Source organism: Oncorhynchus mykiss, chromosome 18, assembly GCF_013265735.2.
Source record: "Oncorhynchus mykiss isolate Arlee chromosome 18, USDA_OmykA_1.1, whole genome shotgun sequence".
Classification (NCBI taxonomy): Eukaryota; Metazoa; Chordata; class Actinopteri; order Salmoniformes; family Salmonidae; genus Oncorhynchus; species Oncorhynchus mykiss.
In genome coordinates, this window is record NC_048582.1 from 34,924,918 (window position 1) to 34,944,144 (window position 19,227).

Consider the following 19,227-nt stretch of genomic DNA (forward strand, 5'->3'; position numbering starts at 1 on the left):
CCCAACATAGGTATGCTAAAACTCCCCATTATGAGTAGTGAGGTAAACTGGGAGCGGTGTGCCTGGGTGCTACTGTGGAGCAATTTCAATACCAACAGAAATTGTATTTGAATTCCATAATTTTGAATTATTGCACAAATGTAATCATTAAATTCAAAAAATGAACATGTGTTTCGTAATTTCAAACTGAATTGAATGAATATTGCATTGTTGTTTTACAATTAAATGCCTACTTTAATTGAATATTCAAGTTCAATATTTATATATTCAGTTTCAATATTGTAAATATTGCATTCAGTCTTTGTATCAAGTTTACAAACTATCATTTCAAGTTTATCAAAATGTCATATATTCAACTTCCTCAGATACAGATTCAGATTCAGTTTTGAAATTCTGTTCTCTAAATTCAGATTCAAAACCAGAGAAAACATTATAGCCAGGAAAGGTAGAGGAGACCAGATAGAATCAAATAGAAGCTTCTGGCAGTTTCTCAGTTGTGGAAAAAGGACTCAATTGTCATACTTGAGTAAAAGTAAAGATACTTTAAAAGTAAATGACTCAAGTAAAAGTGAAAGTCCCCCATTAAAATACTACTTGAGTTAAAGTCTAAAAGTATTTGGTTTTAAATATACTTAATCATCAAAGTAAATGTTATTTCTAAAATATCAAATGTAAAAGTATAAATCATTTCAAATTCCTTATAGTATGATTAAAACTAGACGGCACCATTTTATTAATATTTTGTAGTTATTTAAGGATAGCCAGGGGCTCACCAACACTCAGACATCATTTACAAACTAAGCATGTGTGTTTAGTGAGTCCGCCAGATCAGAGGCAGTACAGATGACCAGGGATGTTCCATTTATAAGTGCGTGAATTGAACCATTTTCCTGTCCTGCTAAGCATTCAACATTTACCGAGTACTTTTGGCTGCCGGGGAAAATGTATGGAGTAAAAAGTACATTATTTTATTTAGGAATGTAGTGAAGTAAAAGTAAAAGTAGCCAAAAAATATAAATGGTAAAGTACAGATGCCCCAAAATACTGTAATTTAGCTGAGAAAATAAAAAATAAGGCCCACAATGGAAATAAATCCACAACTTTATTTTGTAATCCCTTTTAAAGATCTTTGTGTATATACAGTACCAGTCAAAAGTTTGGACACACCTACTCATTCAAGTGCTTTTCTTTATTTTACTATGTTCTACATTGTAAAATAATAGTGAAGACATCAAACTATGAAATAACCCAAAAAGTGTTAAACAAATCAAAATATATTTTCTATTTGAGATTCTTCAAAGTAGCCACCCTTTGACAGCACACTCTTGGCATTCTCTCAACCAGCTTCATGGGTTAGTCAGCTAGAATGCATTTCAATTAACAAGTGTGCCTTGTTAAAAGTTAATTTGTAGAATTTATTTCCTTCTTAATGCAATCGAGCTAATCCGTTGTGTTGTGACAAGGTAGGGGGGTATACAGAAGATCGTCCTATTTGGCAAAAGACCAAGTCCATATTACGTCAGAACAGCTCAAATAAGCAAAGAGAAACGACAGTCAATCATTACTTTAAGACATGAAGATCAGTCAATCCGGAAAATTTCTAGAACATTGAAAGTTTCTTCAAGAGCAGTCGCAAAAAGCATTAAGCGCTAGGATGAAACTGGCTCTCATGAGGATCGCCACAGGAAAGGAAGACCCAGTTACCTCTGTTGCAGAGGAAGAGTTTATTAGAGTTAACTGCACCTCAGATTGCAGCTCAAATAAACGCTTCAACTGTTCAGAGGAGACTGTGTGAATCAGGCCGTCATGGTTGAATTGCTACAAAAAAAACACTACTAAAGGACACCAATAAGAAGAGACTTGCTTGGGCCAAGAAACACAAGCAATGGACATTAGACAGGTGGAAATCTGTCCTTTGGTCTGATGAGACCAAATTTGAGAATTTTGGTTCTAACCGCTGTGTCTTTGTGAGACACAGTGTAGGTGAACGGATGATCTCAGCATGTGATGTTCCCTCCATGAAGCATGGCGGAGGAGGTGTGGGGGTGCTTTGCTGGTGACAGTCAGTGATTTATTTTGAATTCAAGGCATACTTAACCAGCATGGCTACCACAGTATTCTGCAGCGATATGCCATCCCATCTGGTTTACGCGTAGTGGGACTATAATTTGTTTTTCAACAGGACAATGATCCAACACACCTCCATCAGCCAACAAGTGCTCAGCATATGTGGGAACTCTTTCAAGACTGTTGGAAAAACATTCCTCATGAAGCTGGTTGAGAGAATGCCAATGGTGTGCAAAGCTGGCATCAAGGCAAAGGGTGATACTTGATTCCATATGTGTTATTTCATAGTGTTGATCTCTTCACTATTATTCTACGATGTAGAAAATAGTAAAAATAATATAAAAACTTTGGGGACCTTTAACTGTATGTGACTGGCAGAACGGGTGTTGTATGTGGAGGATGAGGGCCACAGTAGATATCTCAGATAGGGGGGATTGAGGCCAAGAGGGTTTTATAAATAGGCATCAACCAGTGGGTCTTCGAACAGGTATACAGAGATGAGGAGACAGAGGAGTATAGAGTACAGTGATGTGTCCTATAAGGAGCATTGGTGACAAATCTGATGGCCGAATGGTAAAGAACATCTAGCCGCTCGAGAGCACCCTTACCTGACGATCTATAAATTACATCTCCATAATCTAGCATGGGTAGGATGGTCATCTGAATCAGGGTTAGTTTGGCAACTGATGTGAAAGTGGAGCTATTTAGATAGAGGAAACAAAGTCTAGATTTAACTTTAGCCTGCAGCTTTGATATGCGCTGAGAGAAGGACAGTGTACCGTCTAGCCATACTCCCACATACTTGTATGAGGTGACTACCTCAAGCACTAAACCCTCAGAGGTAGTAAACACACCTGTGGGGTGAGGGGCATTCTTCTTACCAAACCACATGACATTTGTTTTCAGAACAAGGTTAAGCATAGAGAAAGCTTGTTGGACACTAAGAAAGCTTTGTTGTAGAGCATTTAAAACAAAATCCGGGGAGGGGCCAGCTGAATATAAGACTGTATCATCTGCATATAAATCGATGAGAGAGCTACCTACTGCCTGAGCTATGTTGTCAATGTAAATTGAAAAGAGTGTGGGGCCTAGGATCAAGCCTTGGGGTACACCCTTGGTGACAGGCAGTGGCTGAGACAGTAGATGTTCCGACTTTATACACTGCACTCTTTGAGAGAGGTTGTTAGAAAATCAGGCCAAAGACCCCGCAGAGACACCAATACTCCTTAGCCGGCCCACAAAAATGGAATGGTCTACCGTATCACAACAGCTTTGGCTAAGTCAATAAAAATAGCAGCACAAAGGACCTTCTGGGTGGCGCAGTGGTCTAAGGCACTGCATCGCAGTGCTAGCTGTGCCACCAGAGATTCTGGGTTCCAGCCCAGGCTCTGTCGCAGCCGGCCGCGATCGGGAGGCCCATGGGGCGGCACACAATTGGTCCAGTGTCGTCCGGGTTAGGGAGGGTTTGTCCGGCAGGGATATCCTTGTCTCATTGCGCACTAGCGACTCCTGTGGCGGCCCGGGCGCAGTGAACGCTGACCAGGTCGCCAGGTGCACGGTGTTTCCTCCAACACATTGGTGCGGCTGGCTTCCGGGTTCGATGTGCATTGTGTCAAGAAGCAGTGCGGCTTGGCTGGGTGGCGTTTCGACCTTCGCCTCTCCTGAGTCCGTACAGGAGTTGCAGCTATGAGACAAGACTGTAACTACTACCAATTGGATACCATGAAATTGGGGAGAAAAAAGGGGTAAAAATATATATTATAACATTTTATTTTTTTTAAACTTCAAAAAAATATCAGAACAACATTGCTTAGAATCAAGGGCAATGGTGACATCATTGAGGACTTTTAAGGTGGCAGTGACACATCCATAACCTGAACGGAAACCAGATTGCATACCAGAGAGAATACTAGAGACATCAAGAAAGCCAGTCCGTTGATTATTGACAAGCTTTTCCAACACTTTTGATAAGCAAGGCAAAATAGAAATAGCCTATAACAGTTAGGATCAGCTTGATCTCCCCCTTTAAATAAAGGACGCACCGTGGCTGCCTTCCAAGCAATGGGAACCTCCCCAGAGAGGAGAGACAGGTTACACATGTCAGAGATAGGCTTGGCGATGATAGGGGCAGCAACCTTAAAGAAGAAAGGGTCAGAACCATCTGATCCAGATTTTTTGGGGGGGTCAAGTTTAAGGAGGTCCTTTAGCATCTTGGACTCAGTGACAGACTGCAGGGAGCAACTTTGTAGTGGGGCAGGGGGAAAAGAGGGAGGAGTATCGCGGCTAGGCACATTAGAAGGGGTGGGAGATGAGGAAATGTTGGACAGGCAATGAGGCATGGCTGAGTCAAATAGGAATCCTGACTTAATGAAGTGGTGATTAAAGAGCTCAGCTGTGTGCTTCTTGTCAGTAACAACCCCATTATCAACTTTAAGGGACATGGGCATCTATGAGAAGGAGGGTTTATTCTCCAGGTCTTTAACCGTTTTCCAGAATTTCTTGGGGTTAGACCCACAGAGAGAGAACTGCTCCTTAAAGTAACTAACTTTGTCCTTCCGGATAGCCTGAGTGCACTTATTTCTCATTTGCCTGAACGAGAACCAGTCAGCATGAGTATGCTTGTGCCGAGCCTTTAGCCAAATGCAACTCTTGAGGTTGAGTAACTCTGCAAGATCACGGTCGAACCAGGGGCAGAACCTGTTTTAATTCTCTTTTTTTATGGGGTGTGTTTGTTGACAATATCACTCGAAATATCAAAAAAGAAGGTGGGGATCAAGCTGATACCATCTTACAGAGGCCAGTTGACGAAGGAAGGTTTGCTCATTAAACTTTTTTAGCAAGGAAAATGCTCAATTCACACACTTATCAAGATAAATATAGTTGCTAAAATATACTTAAGTATAAAAATCATTTCAAATTACTTATATTACGCAAACCAGACGGCACAAATATTTTTTTTATTTTTTTATTTACAGATAGCCAGGGGCACACTAACACACAGACAACATTTACATAACAAATAATTTGTGTTTAGTCAGTCCACCAAATCAGGGGCAGTAGAGATAAACCAGTGTGATAAGTGTGTGAATTGGACCATTTTCCTTTCCTGCTAAGCATTCAAAATGTAACAAGTACTTTTGTGTGTCAGGGAAAATGTATGGAGTAAAAAGTAAATCATTTTCTTGAAGAATGTAGTGAAGTAAAAGTCAAAGTTGTCAAAAATATAATTAATAAAGTACAGATACCCCCCAAAACGACTTAAGTACTTAGTACTTTAAAGTATTTTTACGTAAGTGCTTTACACCACTGATGTTAGCTAGCTAGCTATCGCCAGTTAGATAATGTGCTTTCACTTATTGCATCTGCATGCTTGTTGCATTCTTTCTCCGTGGTGCCCTCGTTCGTTCGTGAGCTATCTGCTCATTCTAAATAGTATAATCTAATCTGTTCAAAACAGTTTAGCAGTGGTCATTCAGTTTTGACATACAAAAGTATTTATGCTGTTGTTCAAATGCACAGATCGCTTTTTATATCTTCTCTAAGAAACTACTGGTAGTTTGAAAACTTGGCATCATATTTCTGTCATGCTGCTTTGTTGACAACTCCAACCACCTCACGCCCCGGGTATTCAGCCAATCAGCGGCATCCACTGGCTGAATGTCTATACTGCAGTCCCAGGCACAACAATGGTATCAAAGAAGGCCACTGTAGATGTCCTTATTTAGGCTACCAGAGGTGTAATCCATATAATTACAACACATGGTCTGCATTACGCTTATGGTCATATCATATGGTCATATCATATGCCATATAGTACTGACACCTTGATAGGCAGTACATAATAAATGAACTTTTCAACCACATTTTTGTTTTATTATTTTTGTACATCCACTTGTCACTGGCCTAGATTTATAGGCTATGTTCCTATGATCATTATGGTATCTAGCAGTAGGCTACCCCACCAACCAAACATGCACACACCCACCCCTTCACTCTTCACAGCCATCACACCCAACCCGGCCCACAGAGAACTGATATGATATACATGTTGTTGGGGTGGGATAGGTGTGGGGGATCCGTGGATGGCATTTCAACATTTCTTTGGATTCCTCATGTCTAACTCATTGTTAGAAAGCGAACCGAACCAAATTATATTTCAACAAAATAATGTTGCAGGGAGGCTAATCTTATCTGTTTCAAGCTACAGAAACGATTTAATAACCATCTGAGATGGTAAGTGTCGAAGTCCTCTTTCTTGTGCCTTTTGGCTCCATCCTGGACCTGCTGAAGAAGACCACTACTGCTGAAGAAGACCACTACAAGATAGTAGCTACTACAACAATTGGATACCACGAAATTGGGGAGAAAAAGGGGTAAAAAAACTTCTTAAAACTGACTTGCCTAGTTAAATAAAGGTTCAATTTAAATGCTAGAATCGACATCCCCTCACATAGGTGGGCCATTCCCTGACCAAGCTATGAGGTAAAAGGAATTGTCCAAAGAGTGCCGAGACAGGATTGTGTCGAGGTACAGATCTGAGGAAGGGCCTTGGTCAGGGAGGTGACCAAGATCCTGATGGGTCACTCTGGTTCCTCTGTGGAGATGGGAACACCTTCCACAAGGACAACCATCTCTGCAGGACTCCACCAATCAGGCCCTGGAAACAACTCCTCAGTAAAAGGCACATGACAGTCCGCTTGGAGTTTGCCGAAAGGCACCTAAAGACTCAGACACTGAGAAACAAGATTCTCTGGTCTGATTAAACCAAGATTGAACTCTTTGGCCTAAATTCCAAGCGTCACATCTGGAGGAAACCTGGCACCGTCCCTACGGTGAAGCATGGTGGTGGCAGCATCATGCTGTGGGGATGTTTTTCAGGGACTGGGAGACTAGTCAGAATCAAGAGAAAGATGAACGGAGCAAAGTGCAGAGATCCTTGATGAAAACCTGCTCCAGAGCGGAGAAGGTTCTCCTTCCAACAGGACAACGACCCTAAGCACACAACCATAACGCAGGAGTGGTTTCGGGACAAGTCTCTGAATGTCTTTGAGTGGCCCAGCCAGAGCACTCTGGAGAGTTCTGAAAATAGCTGTGCAGCGACGCTCCCCCATCCAACCTGACAGACCTTGAGAGGATCTGCATGAGAATGGGAGAAACTCCCCAAATACAGGTGTGCCAAGCTTGTAGCGTCATACCCAAGAGGACTCGAGGCCAAAGGTAAATGTGATATTTGTTTTTATTTTCAATAAACGTGCCTAATTTTCTAAACCTATTTTCGCTTTGTCATCATGGGGTATTGTGTGTAGATTGAAGAGAAAAAAAAACAATATAATCCATTTTAAACCAAGGCTGTAACGTAACAAAAATGTGGAAAAATCAAGGGGTGTAAATACTTTCCGGATATACTGTACATGTCCTCTTCAGGTTGGGACGTGGAGCAGGGTAGTACAGACGGACTCCAGCCAGGTATGCTAATCACCCTGAGAAGTCAGCACACACATCCATGGACGCCACCAGTATCTAGGGATGCTTCCTGAGTACCAGTTCAACCCACCTCAGTGCCCCAATACTGACTGTGTGTACCAGCTGCAGTAGTGGCAAAAAAAATGTTTGAGGGGGTAAACGGTGATTGTCGTTTGTAGTGAGTAACGTAACGCTTCCAATATTTTGCATTTTACTCCAATTGATAGGCATTTACATGTGTTTAACCTCCACTACATTACTTGTGCCAACTGTATAGGAGAAAGGCTATGTAAGTCAAGTTGGAGTTTGAGAAGTTATCAACATCTATTATGAATTTGATGAGATTTGCATGTACTGTTCGCAGGAAAGGTTATACTTAAATGAATGGGTCTTTTGCTGATGCAGTTAGCTTTAAATGTTTGGGCGTTCTTGTGAGACAATTAAAAGTTAAATCTAAAAACTGGTAAGATCAATCTTCACTTCAATGAGGTTTATTTTTTGATTTATCATCACAACACTGTACATTGTAGACAGTCTATCACAATCAATCACATTCTATTATAAATACCTTTTGAAGTTTAGTACATTTCGTGGTGATTGTGCATTATCTAGAAGACATACAACAGGTGGAGTGGATGGATTTATTAATACAGAGTGTGATAAACACAGAGGTCCTGTGACATTTCTTGAGCGGGTATGTAATAAACCCTCAAAGTTCAAGAATGGGATGATAATGGCAGTCATTGTAGTAAAATAAAATTGGAATGAATGGCAGTAGAGGCATAGGTGATGCATTTCCTGCTTTTACTTATGCAGGAAAATAAAAGTAAGGCAGGTGATATATCAGAAATTGTGTAATAGAATTATTGTCAACCTAAATATGGTCATAATTAAAAAGTACCAGTCAAAAGTTGACACACCTACTCATTAAAGGGTTTTTCTTTATTGTTTACTATTTTCTACATTGTAGAATAATAGTGAAGACATAAACTATGAAATAACACATATGTTATCATGTAGTAATCCAAAAGTGTTAATCAAATCAAAATATATTTGATATTCTTCAAAGTAGCCACCTTTTGCATTGATGACAGCTTTGCACACCCTTGGCATTCTCTCAACCAGCTTCACCTGGGCACTTGTTGGCTGCTTTTCCTTCACTCTGTGGTCGAACTCATCCCAAACAACCTCAATTGGTTTGAGGTCTGGTGATTATGGAGACCAGGTCATCTTATGCAGCACTCCATCACTTTCCTTCTTGGTCAAATAACCCCTACACAGCCTTTAGGTGTATTGGGTAATTGTCCTGTTGAAAAACAAATTAAAGTCCCACCAAGCACAAACCAGATGGGATGGCATATTGCTGCAGAATGCTGTGGTAGCCATGCTGGTCTAGTGTGCCTTGAATTCTACATACATCACTGTCACCAGCAAAGCACCCCCACACCATCACAGTCCTCCTCCATGCTTTATGGTGGGAACCACACATGCGAAGATCATCCATTCACCTACTCTGTGTCTCACAATGAACCAAAAATCTCAAATTTGGACTCATCAGACCAAAGGACAGATTTCCACCGGTCTAATATCCATTGCTCGTGTTTCTTGGCCCAAGCAAGTCTCTTCTTATTATTGGTGTTCTTTAGTGGTGGTTACTTTGCAGCAATTTGACCATGAAGGCCTGATTCACATAGTCTCCTCTGAACAGTTGATGTTGAGATGTGTCTGTTACTTGAACTCTGTGAATAATTTATTTGGGCTGCAATTTCTGAGGCTGGTAACTCTAATGAACTTAATCTCTGCAGCAGAGGTAACTCTGGGTCTTCCTTTCCTGTGGCGGCCCTCATGAGAGCCAGTTTCATCGTAGCGCTTGACGGTTTTTGCAACTGCACTTCGAAGAAACTTTCAACGTTTTTGAAATTTTCCGGATTGACTGACCTTAATTTCTTAAAGTAATGATGGAATGTCGTTTCTCTTTGCTTATTTGAGCTGTTCTTGCCATAATATGGACTTGGTATTTTGTCTATACCACCACTACCTTGTCACAACACAACCGATTGTCTCAAAAGCATTAAGGAAAGAAATTCCACATATTAACTTTTAACAAGGTACACCTGTTAATTGAAATGTATTCCAGATGACTACCGCATAAAGCTGGTTGAGAGAATGCCAAGAGTGTGCAAAGCTGTCATCAAGGCAAAGGGTGGCTACTTTGAATAATCTAAAATGTAAAACATATTTTAATTTGTTTAACGCTTTGTTGGTTACTACATTATTCCATGTGTTAGAAAATAGTAACATTAAAGAACAATCCTGGAATGAGTAGGTGTCCAAACTTTTGACCTGTAAATACAGGTTTTATAGAAATGTTCTGTATAAATTGCCTCAAAAATGTTTTCAATGTTTGTTTTCTTGGAAAGTTGTGAATCTTATAATATAATACAATATCAGTTACTTGTTGCATTTACATTTTGTCTAAGTCATATCACCAACTGATTTCAGCCTGTGTATTGACTACATTGTTTGTTTGGAATGTCGGACATATTGGCAGTCATTTAGAAAAAAATGATGGAATCATTCTACTAAAACTGGCAGACTAGCTAGCTAATAAACATTACTGTGCATATAATTCATTGTTTTAAATAACATCTTCTCACAGCACTCGCTGACCATTGTGGTTGACCAACTCCTTTACCAAAATGGCTGACCTTTTACTCTATCATAAGAAAGTTCATGTCCATTCTAGTATTCTAATTCCAAGGTGATCTCGCTATAACCCTTCAATCAGATTAATTCTCTCACTGTCACACCCTGATCTGTTTCACCTGTCCTTGTGATCGTCTCCACCTCCTCCAGGTGTTGCTTATTATCCCCGGTGTATATATCTGTGTTTCCTGTCTCTCTGTGCCAGTTTGCCTTGTTTGCCAAGTCAACCAGCGGTTTTTCTTGCTCCTATTGTTTCCCAGTCTCTTTTGGTTCTAGTCCTCCTGGTTTTGACCCTTGCCTGTTTGGACTCTGAACCTGCCTGCCTGACCACTCTGCCTGTTCTGTCTTTAAGCCTGCCTATCCCCTTATACTGTTAGGACTCCAATCTGGTTACTGAACCCCCTGTCTGACCTGACCTCAAAGACTGTCCTTCGCCTGGTACTGTTTTGGACTATGACCCAGTTCGTGAACTCTCGCCTGTCCCTGACCTACATTTTGCCTACCCCTTGGATTAATAAATATTGGAGCTCAACCATCTGCTTCCTGTGCCTGCATTTGGGTCTCGCCTTGTGTCCATATGCTCACAATACCTCTTAATATAAATGTACATACACTTTAGAGGGAGATACCATTACAACTGAAAAATAGGATTCATACACATACTACTCTAAAAGTAATCATGTCATCATATCACATTTATCCATTAACATTGTAACAGGAAAGGTAATAAAGATTCAAAGATACTATACATCTTCCGGGTCATGCAAAACAAGGGGTCGTATCGGTGATGAGGCCAGTATGTAGATGGCACTGCTTGAATTCCTGAAAGCAGAATTAAACATCAATACATTACACATGGTTCATCCTGTGACAAGAGAGAGGTCAAGGACAGTTGAACTCTTGTTAGATGTAAATGTGCATATCCATGACAAGCCTCGATTCTACAATAATTACCTCTCCACTCGCTTGATGCTTGAATCTGGTTGAATTGTGTGCATAGAATATAGTTACTTTTTTTCCAGAAGGAACTTCAGTAATGGCAAGTCAGATAAGATATATGTATACAAAAGTATGTGGACACCCCTTCAAATTAGTGGATTCAGCTATTTCAGACACACCTGTTGCTGCCGTTTATAAAATTGAGAATACAACCATGCAATTTCCATAGACAAACATTGGCAGTAGAATGGCCTTACTGAAGAGCTCAGACTTTCAACGTGAAACCGTCATAGGATACCACCTTCCCAACAAGTCACATTTCTGCTCTGCTAGAGCTACCCCGGTCAACTGTAAGTGCTGTTATTGTGAAGTGGAAACGTCTAGGAGCAACAACGACCCAGCTCACAGAATGGCATCGTCGAGTGCTGAAGCGCGGACCAATCGTCTTTCCTCGGTTGCAACACTCACTACCGAGGTCCAAACTGCCTCTGGAAGCAACGTCAGCACAAAAACTGTTTGTTCGGGAGCTTCATGAAATGGGTTTCCATGGCCAAGCAGACCCACACGAGCCTAAGATCACCATGCACAATGCCAAGCGTCGGCTGTAAAGCTCGCTGCCATTGGACTCTGGAGCAGTGGAAACGAGTTCTCTGGAGTGATGAATATATTAATGCTCATGATTTTGGAATGAGATGTTCGATAAGTAGGTGTCTACATACTTTTGGTATTGTAGTGTATATTGTAAACAAATTAACAGTGACATTCACACATGACAGATACAAATGCTTAGACGGTAAATTAAAGATAAATGTAAGGGACCGTTCGAAAATTATCCAACTCGAGATGTCCCCCCCCCAATAACGCACCCTCCTCCCCAACATTACATTTTTTCCCACATGATCCTCCCCTTGTACTTGAAAAAAATGTATGAAAAAAATTAGAATTAACTCAAAATATGTGACAATGTAGGCCTAGGCCTTACTACTACGATCAAGGGGGGGAAAAAAGGCTCCTGAAAAAAAATACTACTTCAGATTTCATTTTACGACTAAAGACATTAGCAGAATGTTTTTTTTTAATACCACAGTTTTTCTCAGCTATTAGTCGGCGGACCAGAACATAAAATAATAGCAGCCCAATTTATAGACCTACAGTACACTCTTTTTAACACTGGCATCTGGTAAGTACATTATCAATTCAATGACAATAACATAATAATTTTGATAAAATCAACAATGTCTCTAATAAATGAGTTTTGTCTTTCTTGGTACTCTACTTTTTATTAGCTCAAAACAATCAGCTCACTTGCAAGAGAAAATGTCGCTCTCAAAAAGTCCCAAAAGAAAAGCAGATTTAGAAAATAAACTTTCCATGGAAGAGATATGCGTTCATCTTACCACATTTCCCCATGCCAAACCAGTGTGACTTGTTTGCAACGAAACTGATGCTGTTTGCAAATAATTTGATCTGAGACGTCATATGATTCTAAATATTGTAGCCTAAAGTTATCTTTCCAGTCCAGACAGAGGTCTGACGCAGAACAATTTAAGCTTTAACTGATAACTACTCTTCCGTGACTTAACCCAAAAAGAGAACCCCACAAGTGCGTCCCAAAAATTATGTTTTCTTGTGTTTTGTACCATATTGTACAACAGTTGATGAAACAAACACTGTAAAAGTCTGAAAAAACGTGATCAGTGTTATTTCCTGAAAGTTGCTGGTTGAAAATACAATCTAACCAGGTTTGCATGGGCAGGAGTTTCAGCTTTCCACGGTGACATCACCATGTGGTAAATTGGTTAATAGAACAATAACAACAAAGAGAGTTCCAAACCTTTCTGCCCATAACAGCTAGTTTTCAGTTTTACCCTCCCCACGCAGACCACTACTAGACAGTCCTAGCAAAATTCTTACTGAACTTAGATTTTTTGCTAAAAAGCTATTTTTGCCAATTTTCAACGGAAAACTATTACAGTAAAGTACCTAATTGTTACCCAGAAATGATATTGATATAAAAACGTCTGCATTGAGCATTTAAACATCTCTTTAACAGAAAGCGAATAGCTCAATTGAAAGCGACGGAGTTACACACTGTAGGCCTATTTGAATGAAGGAGACCGGGGAACCAAGTAACACTTTTAGGGTTGGGCTATATTATAAAAATGTTATTGAGTTAGATGAACAATATTGTTATACAAACAACTTACATATCTCAGCTACCATTACACACTGTAACTACAACATACCAGTCATTTACAATTCAACCGAAAGTGGAGGGAGTGTGAAATGTTACAATTAACCCAGTATGTGGGGTTAAATGTAATACTGTCTTCAATGATAAACAATTATGATTTTAAACTGACATTTTGATTTTATCTTTCAGGCATGTCATATTGACCAAAAACTCAAAAGTTACCAAAATATATATATAGCCTATTTTATATTAGCATTCAAAAGTATGAATGTGACTTTTTATTGGATTTTTCTAAGGTATTATCTTAGCTGTACTGCTAAACTTGATGTAAAGAAGTGACATTTTATATCATGATGTGAATGTGTCTAAATACCATACACAGTTTTATGTTACATCTAACCCCCCAACATAAGACCCTCTAATAATCTGAATATTTTGACAAAAATACAACAATAATTATTGTCATCAAGTATACCAATCAAAAGACCTCATCTTACTGATAAAAAATGATATATGTTTGGATACATGTAGAAATGCTCCACAGGTCAATAATTTAAAAAAAGAGAGGCAGCAAGTATATTTACTTGTTTTCATTCCAATAAAAAACAAAATAATTGAAGGATTTAAACGAAACTTCTTAGGCATTTAGACACTAACCAAACATAAGCACATTGAATAACAGATTTCTAAGTGGTTTCTAATTTGAGTTATTAAGCTGTTACAACTGACCTGTGTTACTTTGTTCCCCGATCTCCCCTACTTCCAACTTCCTGGCTCAGCCTCTGAATGCCACAGAGATGAACCAAAGATATCCCCATATGCATCAGACACATCTTTCTTGTGTTGCTTGCTTCTAGCATAGAGCATCGTGGAGGAAAGCGTCGTTCTAAATCGCTTTATATAATCAGAACATGTTTTAGTTTCTTATAAATCTTAAACTAACAAGGAGTATGCATTTTGACATGTTCTTTGACAAAAAGTAGGCTATGGCATACCTTCAAAGACCTACCCCCTCAATTCGAGCACTGGTTTTAACTTACCACACCAAGCCCTTCACGGACACAGAGGTTTTTAAGGAGTGGTGACACTATTGGAGGAATTGGCTGGCAAATCTACGGATAGCCTAAGAGACTGTTGAAATTAATTACTTGAATTAGCCTAATTTCAGCACCATGTGCTGTCTACCTCCCGACAGGTTACACGCCTCTCCCCTATTTTGTAACACGCCTCTCCCCTATTTTGTAACACGCCTCTCTCCTATTTTGTAAACCCCCTCTGTAATTTTTTAAGTTTCATTTAAAAGCCATACTGATGCTGGTACACAATTGTTAGTGCCTCTCTTGTTTTTATGAGGTAAACACCTGAGTCTGCGCCCTGATGGGAGTACTGCATATTGATTGATCAGTGGATGTGTTAGATCCTAAATTAGATCCAAGATCCAAAAAGCTGTGCCATCTTTGTAAAGGTCTCTGAGAACCTTTTGGTTTCTCCTTACAATCTTCCCACTGACAGGAAGGCATCACTCTTTCTAAGCTATTCTAACTTGCCCATGTGTCAAACAAGGTAAATACACTATGCTTCCTTTGGCTTGCTGATTACGTTTTTTCTCATGACAAACCTGGGTTATTCTGCCACTTGCACACCACAGTTATCTTTACTCTCCGAGGCAATAGCTAAATATTCTGCATTCCTGGAAAGAAAGGAGAAAGGGAAGTGGTTAGAATGTCATCACCTGCTTATTATCCTTCCATTCACATTTTATTCACCCATCTATCCATCTACAGTATAACCATTCTAGCCACTCATCACTTAAAGCATTTCAATCATTTCAACTACACTGCATATCTCCTACGTTTATTCCAATCTTTCAACCTCTCTTCATCTATTAATTAATCCCTTTCACCTCTCTTTATCCATCCACTTACCCCTCTAAATGTTCTTTATCCATCCAACAACCCCTCTAACCTTCATTCATCACTCCAGCCTTTTTTCATCCATCCATAACTTCCTTTACCCTTCCATCAAGCAATCATCCATCCAATTTAAGTAACCAGACCCATTGCTTTAATGTAGAGACGCAAAGCAAGCAGTGTCAGCTGAGCTAACATCCAATCAGAGACTGAACATAATTGGTTTTAACACTTCACGACTGCTGAGGCAAGCACACACATTTTCTTTAGGAAATATACCTTCTTTGGCTTTTCTAGAGTGGCAAATGTGACGACACGAGGATGGAAAGATTGAGAGAGTGGGAGTGGAAAGGAAAACAAATAGAGAGAAAGACAGATAATATTGAACAAATGGGAACAGAGTAATTGTACGACTCAGCACTTTGAAAGACAGTAGAGAATTCAAATCAACAGGATGGACAAGTACAGAGCATACAAGGAAGGGAGGACAGTGAGATTACTGTATACGGAGGGAGACAATAGAGGAGGACCTAAAATGAAAGGATACAGCTGCATGAGAGGAAGTAGGGTGACTCACGCGCTTTCTCGTAATGCTTCCTCTCCTGCAGCAGAGATCTTTCTGTAGCAGTATACCATCTCTATGTAGAGCCAAGCCTGTAGCCCGATGATGGACACGTACATCATCACCTCAGAGACTATGGAGGCAGTCCCTCTGGTGGCTGTAGAGACAACGAGGAGGGGGGGGGGGGGGGGGGGGGGGGGGGGGGTTCAAAGCACTCAAAAGGCACCACAGAGTCTCTCACTAAGCACTTACAAAGCACTTTTCGAATTTAACCACAGGTCATAAATGTTTCCTAACAATTGAGATAATTGGCATCGGAATTCCAATTGCATGCAAAGCCATGAGTCTGTATAGTAGTACTGAACCTTTAGCCACCACTGTCAGGTGCACAAGCTTGCTGACAACGGTCTGGTATTCGTAGAACTCGTACGTCAGGAGCCGGTGGAAGAAGCAACGGTAGGTGCCCGAGTCATTGAAGGTGACATTGAAGAGGTAGATGGACGCATCCTGTATGTCATTGCTCTGCTTACTGCCGCTCCAGTCCACGCGGTCCTCAAAGCGCTCATCCACAATGTGCTGGCCCTCCTCATCGTAATTATATATCTAATGACACAATGACATCTGGGTCATTCACCTGGCACTGAAAATGTCTCCAGTTTCACTTCCTAGATCGCGACCCGTAGCTGGCAACATCCAAGAAAATGGACTCAACAGGATGCAACTGTGTTTTGAAAAGGCTTCCAGTAGGAAAGTATACTCAAGGTTACATAGCTGTGAGCTATGCACTATCTGCCCATCTGCTGTCCCAGTGGCTCTTATGCTCTCTGAGGGCTACAATGGCATCCAGGTTGATTCAATAGTAACTGCATGCAGCACTCTGCCATATCATGTGGTTGGGCATTGTGTGTGTGTGCATACCTTTGTGCGTTGTGCCTTGTGGTTGTGTGCTTAGGGATGGGCTCTGGGCCATGTGGCGTTTCTAGAGCGGCGTTTCCCAAACTCGGTCCTGGGGCCCCCTGGATGCACGTTTTGGTTTTTGTCCTTGCACTACACAGCTGATTGAAATAATCAAAGCTTCATGATGAGTTGGATATTTGAATCAGCTGTGTAGTGCTAGGGCAAAAACCAAAATGTGCATCCAGGGGGCCCCAGCACCCAGTTTGGGAAACCCTGGTGTAGAGGACTATGTAAACCTAACCCATTTTTAAAAGCACTGGCATACTCTAAACAGACTGTAGTCTATCGTGGCAGCATGTTTTGTGTGGGCACCAGAGCAAACAAAACCCCAACCCTAATCCTACAATCTACTACCATGGCAGTAATTTGGAATACTATAGCAATCATAATCAGTCTCAGATACTCACATGTGCAAAGTCAGCTTCCCCTTTGGCCTTGAAATACCAGTCGACCGTGGCAGAAGCCTCCACCTCGGGCCTCATCTTACAGGAGATGCAGCCCAGTTTGAACCCTTTGCCTGCAACGGCCTCAGTGTCCGAGTCCACCTCTGCACAGGCCCCATGGCACAGGGACACTTGTTTACAGGAGAGAAGAGTTATTAGCGCAATATTTTGTTTGTAGAAATGGGTAGCTTCATAATTCAACAGTATACAGACAAATATCCATATGTTGAAAGATGTTGTGACTATCCACAAACATTCAGTCTACACATCTACACTCACATACCAAAGAGGGCACAAAGCAGAGACAGGAGCAGCAGCCGCACAGCAGACATGTCCTCGGGTGTAATGTAGCACGATAGTACAGATCCTAGGGCTGAGAAGCCTCAAAAGCTATCAAAAAATATCCCAACAGTCTCTTTGAACACTTGAGAGTGTGATATTCCTTTGAGATGTTATCCAGAAAGACTTTGTTTGAGCAAAGTAAGAAATGGTAGGGACTGAAGTTGCTTCCCCCTAAATTACCTTGGAAATAACAAAAATAGTACATTTGATGTGGGTTTAATTCCTTCAACCAACACTTATTTTCAAATGGAAGAAATATTCTCAGACTATTGCATTAATTAATTGATTTGTTACATAAGCTACTGTTTTTATAGGCTTTTTCATTCACAATATGCTTTTTCCATTCACTTTTAGGATGCATGCAAGTATTTACCATGCACATTTGTTTAAAATGTTAATGTTTTAGGAAGACTGGAGCTTGATCATTTCAATTAAATATAATGTGCCTTTAAGTGGATGCTTCATCGCGCTATTAAAGTGCAAACGAATAAATGCCAATTGTCCAAGGAGAGACTTTCTAGAGAACAAGCAGAATACAGGGTAAGAGTGGTAATCTAATATCCAGTTAGGCCTATTTAAAAGCCTCCCTTATTTAAAAAGATAGCTGCAGCGAACATACTATTTTTCTTTATTACATTTACTGATATTGACATTTCTGATTTATATGTCCCCCCTAGGATATAATAATGAATAATTTTACGTTTCAACTTCCATGGGGTGACGGCAGAGTTGGACGTCCCAAGGTATCCTGAATAGCAAGGTCAAATATCTATTATCTTTATAGGCTATTTATAACAACTGTAGCCTAATTTTCTATAGCAATAATAGGCCTACTTCTAAATGATATTAACACTGTTATGCAATGCACCACAGAATAGGGCATCGACTGTAAATGCGTTCAAATAGCGTACTCGTCATGATGCTTATTTGAATGTGTCGACACTGTATGGTTTAAATACAGCAAAATCGCATTCCACTTGCATACATTAATAATACATTGCATGCCAATCATTTTATTTTAACACTGTAAGAGTGTCATTGCTCTATTTATATTAGGCTAAATGATCGTAATTTGCAATGTCTCACATTTTACTGTCCTGACGATGTCCCTTCTGAAAAATAGCCTCCTTATCCCGATTTGTCCTTTCTCCGGGGAAAAAAATGTAGGCTACCCTTCCCTTCTGATGGATCAACACATTTATCTACACAGCGCTGTTCTTTTATGGAGCAACACCGTAGGCTAGGCTACTTGTTGAAGAGATGTTTCGCCAGGGCTGGCATTGCGTATTCAAATAATATAGCATTATCTCACACAACCAGCGAACAGGCCCACACATTTTTACGAAATCAACTAAATCTGATAAATCTAATCAGCGTCTCATCAGCAGCACTAAAAAAACACTTCCGGTTCGCGAAATGTTGAATCATTTCTAAATAAAAGTACCCCACGTAATAGTAGAAAAGTGTCAATATAATAACCTTTATTTATTCATCATTTATGATAAATTATTGTTTAAACATAAAAATAAGGATTGATATTTGTTCATATTTATGTGACATTTGCATTACATTTGTGTTTTAAAACTTTCTAAGGTCCCATAAATGCCACCAATGCGAATCACTGCATATCGATTACATGTTGGC

At 40.2% G+C, this 19,227-nt stretch overlaps 1 protein-coding gene across 1 annotated transcript; it reads right to left on the reverse strand.

Annotated features, from left to right (window-relative positions):
• Nucleotides 1-9,690: 9,690 nt before the first annotated feature.
• Nucleotides 9,691-18,974, reverse strand: LOC110496076 (sodium channel subunit beta-1). The gene is made up of 7 exons (XM_036952542.1): nucleotides 18,670-18,974; nucleotides 17,525-17,763; nucleotides 17,206-17,372; nucleotides 16,207-16,444; nucleotides 15,857-15,998; nucleotides 14,988-15,059; nucleotides 9,691-11,058 (listed from the first exon to the last, which is right to left on the reverse strand). The coding sequence occupies exons 2-6, from the start codon at nucleotides 17,571-17,573 to the stop codon at nucleotides 14,993-14,995; spliced, it is 663 nt and encodes a 220-aa protein (XP_036808437.1). The 5' UTR covers nucleotides 17,574-17,763; nucleotides 18,670-18,974; the 3' UTR covers nucleotides 9,691-11,058; nucleotides 14,988-14,992.
• Nucleotides 18,975-19,227: the final 253 nt, after the last annotated feature.